General features: G+C 44.8%; 1 protein-coding gene across 1 annotated transcript; it reads right to left on the bottom strand.

Moving 5' to 3' along the window:
• Nucleotides 1-232: 232 nt before the first annotated feature.
• On the bottom strand, nt 233-2,488 carry LOC121444279 (melanoma-associated antigen E2). Its single transcript, XM_041646105.1, has one exon. It carries the CDS (start codon nt 2,285-2,287, stop codon nt 716-718), a length of 1,572 nt encoding a protein of 523 aa, XP_041502039.1. The 5' UTR covers nt 2,288-2,488; the 3' UTR covers nt 233-715.
• Nucleotides 2,489-4,768: the final 2,280 nt, after the last annotated feature.

The raw sequence follows: 4,768 nt of genomic DNA, 5'->3' as shown, positions 1-4,768 counted from the left end.
TAAATGTCGACTCTCATAGTATACCCCAACCCACTCCATGTTCTTATACCACTTGCCACAGAACGATGTAGTTGCTGGTTCACTTCCATGACTTTCCTGTTTTAGATGGAAGTTCTGAGGCCCAGATGGGGCTTCTTTACCCTTATATCCCCGGCACACAGCATTGTTCTCTGCACACGGGCACCTGATGAATGTTTAGAGAAGAAATGAGGACATAAGCATGGCATCTAATTCATTATACTTTATTTTTACTGCACTCTGCAACAGCAAATTAAATACAGGTAAGTGGCAGTCTTTTGTTTTTATTAGTTTGTTTGTTAACACAACAATAGACTCAAAAGGAGGGCAACCACGAATGAGGGGCTTTGTGTTTGGGGGGGTGTTTGTGTATGTGTGTGTGTATTGTTACTGTTATTTAGCTTATTTTACTGGTTATTTCAAATACGTAAATATTACCAATAATTTTACACAGTTAGCTGAACATTTATACTAAACAAGACAGAAAGAGAAATTGAGCAATTTTCATTTACAAACACTTATCTTGAAGATAATTAGCGTATATTAGAAGGAAAGAAACACTCTTAGAATTGAAACACAGTAAGCACAAGGTGTACGCTTTACCCCAACCCTCCCAACTTCTGATGTGGGACACTAGGGCCCCTTTCCCAAAAGCCCCTTTAATTGATGCCACTCAACTAATGTGAAACATCAGACTTCACATGGAGCCAAAGAAGAACATGGCAGTTGACTCGGATCTGGCCCTGGCCTCTTCATCTTCCATGGCCTCCCTGTATTGCTCTGGCCAGTCCTGTGGCCTCTTTCTGTAGAGCCTAGCCATATATTCCAAGGCTTTCATTTTGGTGACTTCAAGGTGAGCCCGAGGACCCCAAAGCAGCTCATATTCAACCGGATTAGAGTAGGAGAGTGGCCTGCATTCCAGGTAACGCTGTCTCATAAGCTTACAGGTGATAGCATGCTTCCTCCCTACATCCACACTAAATCTCCGGAGCAAGTTCCAGATGTTGGCCTCCTTGACACGGTTGCCCATCAGGAAGATCAAACCCAGGATCGGCATCACATATTCTTGGGTGGGTCTGCCCAGGCTCTCTAGCATTACTTGCTCCTCTTCTGATTCTGGCTGCTGGACAAGGAGGTAGATGTGCTCACTGGTGTCAACCTCAATCAGAGAGAACCCATAAAACAGATCAAGGATGAGAGTGGCTCTACTGAGGATGTTTGGGAACACATCCTCGAACTCTTTACCAGTATGAGCCAATAGCTCATCCTGATGTATAGGCAGCAACTCCTCGGTGACATTAATGGCCAACTGGACCAAGTCATTTGCTTTATCATTCATAGTGTCCTCTGACCAGAACTCTAAGCCAGCAGCCTGGCTTCTCTCTTTGGCTTTGTCAGCTTCCAAAGCCTTGTTATATTCTTCTGGCCAGTTCCAGAGTTCTTCATCATGGGCCTCTGCTGCAAACTTTAGGGCTTCCGTCTTTGTGATTTCCCTGTGGGCTCTAGAGCCCCACAGGAATTCAAATTCAAGGGGATTAGTGCCATATACTGGCCAGTACTCCAAAAATCGCATACGGACAAAGTCAGTAGTGAGGAGGTTTCTTGCGTTCTCAAAGAGGTTGTTGATCCTCTGAGGCTCATCTATCACATCAACCTTTAACAGCAGGTCCCATATGGAGGCCTCCCTTGCCCGGTTGCCATTCAAGAGGATGTGCCCTAGAACCAAGGCCAGGAGACCTGCTTTTGGCATGTCCAGGGTCTCTGCTAGCCGTTCAGTGTTCTGGGGACCTGGTTTGCTGATTAGGTTGTAAGTGTCAGTCTGAGGATCAAGAACTCTCAGATTCAACCCAAAGACCCGATCCAGGTGAACTGAGGCTCGTCTGAGAATCTCAGGGAACTGGTCTGAGTATTCTCTGAGAAACTCCAGCATGTCTGACTGCCGGATAGACCCCTCACTTTGACTTTTCATGCGCATGAAATTCACCAAAGCAACCGACCTGTCTTCTAGAGGGTCGTGGACCCTGAGCGCCCCCAAACGTCGGGACTGCTCGTCGATGAGAACCTCGAGGTCATTCGGGTCCTGCGCAGCCTGGGGAGCGCTGGCCCCCTGTGGATCGATTGGAATCTCAGGGCCCTGGGGAGCCTCGGAGACTAGCATGGAGGTGGGGGGCCCGGAGGCATTAGTAGCCTGCATTTCACCCTGGCCGTCGCTGTAATCTGCAGTGGTCTCTGCGCTGCCGTGGCGCGCATTCTGGCTTACCAGAGACATGGTTCCAGGAGACAGGAACGCGAACGCGGAGGTCAGCGACCCGTAGGAGAGACGATCGGAGGTGTGTTAGCACCTCGGCACAGAGCCGAAGCCTGATGCCCGGGAGCTGTGTGGACCAAAAGTGAGAGCTGATAAGAAAGACGATCTTTTTACGCAGGCAGTAGCCAGCTATGAGCGAAAGCCCAAGAGCAGTTAGCTTTGCCGCAGCCTACGCAGGCGCAGTCAGCCTCTGCGACGTGGTGACCACGCCCCGCTCAGGCTTCCACTCCCGCCCCCTCCCACCTCTGACCAGCCAGTTTGGTTCATGCTTGTGCTGGATTCGAACTTCTGTTAGGGAAGAGAATTCGCAAAGAGAAACAACCGAGATGAAGCAGAAGCATTAAGTGATGAGGGTGTTCAGTGATGCTGCATTTGAAGTTTTTTCTAGTTTTTCTGTGAGGCATTAAGTTTTTCTGTAAGGCTTAATAGAAGATTCTCAGGGTGGGGGGGGCGGATATTCATGATAATCGTAGTCATTAAGGCTGCCGCCAACTCAACAGATTATTTTTTGAACATATGCCTATGCCAGAAACAGTGCTGGGTATTTGTCCGGTGCATTGGTGATCTCCTTGAGGACCAATTGACTATTCCCTTCCATGTGGAGCTTGCTGTCAGTGGTAATGAGGGCCAACCCTTTATGCAGCACTTATTAGGTGACAGGCATTGTTTTTGGTGTTTTACTTTTCTCATATTAAAATCACTCCATCGTAACTAGTCTGAATAATATATATCTTAAAGGTGAGAAAACTGGCTGGGGGGGGGGGGTGAGTTTGCCTGTCCAGACTTAGGCAGCTACAAGTGAAAGAGATCAGGCTTTGAATCCTTTTATGAGAGTTCAGAATATAAGACCTTTCTTTCACACCATCTGATTTTCATGGAGTTCTTAGCTCTATTTCATTAAAATGGCTCAGATAAAACTGGTGGAAATCAGCAGGAGTCAATTTACATATAGTCCAAACACGGCAGTAGTGAATGGCAGTTTTGTTGGAAGTATAAGATTGGAGGCAGTTCCTGAAGAGTCAAAAAGGAGCTGAGCTCTAAAGGATGAAAAGAATGGGAAGAGTTCATGGTTTACAAGGCACTGTAGCTTTAGGGGACATCAACAGGAAAGGTCCAGAAGTATTAGAGTAAAAGATAAGTTTGTGTTGGCAGAAGGTGTTGGGATGAGCAGAAGGCAAGGACAGAGTTGACTAAACAGTAAGAATTGAATTTCCTCCTATATGTCAGAACTGCTTGTGGCTGCACAGCAGAGTAGGTCCTGTTCATTCAGGCATTTGTGCATTTGTATTTGAGGATGCGTAATCTAAACACTCTGCCAGGAAGAAAAGTCAGTTGCTTGATTTTCTGGGAGTGCTGCCACAGTAGTTGGGCTAATGCTTAGCCACAAACCAGGAATGCAGCGGAATATTGTAAAGGAAGACAAAATATGTCAGATTGCCATCTGCACCACAACTGGAATCCTTCCAAGTTCTTGATGGTAGTGATTATTGTTTTATGTTCAGTGATCCAGTGCCCTGAAACTCCTCCAGAGGCCACTCATTCTGACAGCTACCCATGATATTTTCCAATCCTTGTTTTTAAATGCGCATGCTATTACAATAGCAATTTAGGAGGTTCAGGACCAAGTATTTGGCCAAACTGGGCAAACCTGTGTTCAATACACAAATGGGTGTGCATGCTCTATATGACAGAACGTGTGCTGTTTTGCGTTGATCTGTTGGTCATGCCTTCGGAGAGTCTTGTAGAAAGTAGTGTTCTTTTCTCAGCTCTGCCAAGGTGTATGTGAGGTCCTATTGGAGGGTCTTTTCCTCTGGTCTATTCCATTCACCAGAAGGGTAACATGTTCTTTGTCTTAGATTGGTGTTTCTCGAAGTAAAACTAAGTTTAGTTTGGTTTTATAAAACCCTCTTCATTTATAAGTGAAACCCTGCTCACAGTTTGAGTCAGACTTAATTATTCCCATCTACTAAAGAAAAACAATATCAAATGGAAAACCAATACCTTAACTGTGATATGATGTCTCAGTCTCATTCTTTGCTATTCAGTTTCTTAACTGATTCAACCCTACCTGGTATTCTATCTTCCTCACTATTCTCAGCATGTTCATCCATGAAGTCACCTCCTGGACACACTGAGCTTCAATTTTTTTCACTCAGCTATTTTTGTGTTTTACAGGCCAACGAAGATATCTAGTTATTGCTAAATGAACAACAATGAAGCTATGTTTTATAATGTACATATGTCAGTGTAAAGGCAAAAAGATGGGCTCACACTCCTTATCTGAAACTTCTTTTGAGACTTTCTGTTAACTATTTTATACATTCTTAGGATGAGTAATTTCTATACTATTTTATCTTCAAAATTATGTTAATAAAGTATTTATATTGACTACTGGAATATGCACATAATAAAGTACACAAACGTAGCACTTGATAAGTTATG

The sequence above is a fragment of the Microtus oregoni genome, unplaced genomic scaffold (genome assembly GCF_018167655.1).
Source record: "Microtus oregoni isolate MIOR12 unplaced genomic scaffold, Mior012 000119F_ref0000445, whole genome shotgun sequence".
Classification (NCBI taxonomy): Eukaryota; Metazoa; Chordata; class Mammalia; order Rodentia; family Cricetidae; genus Microtus; species Microtus oregoni.
This window is presented reverse-complemented; position numbering and strand designations above follow the sequence as displayed.

Coding starts and splice junctions, on each gene's coding strand:
- LOC121444279 (XM_041646105.1), bottom strand. CDS start 2,287: ATGTCTCTGGTAAGCCAGAATGCGCGCCACGGCAGCGCAGAGACCACT.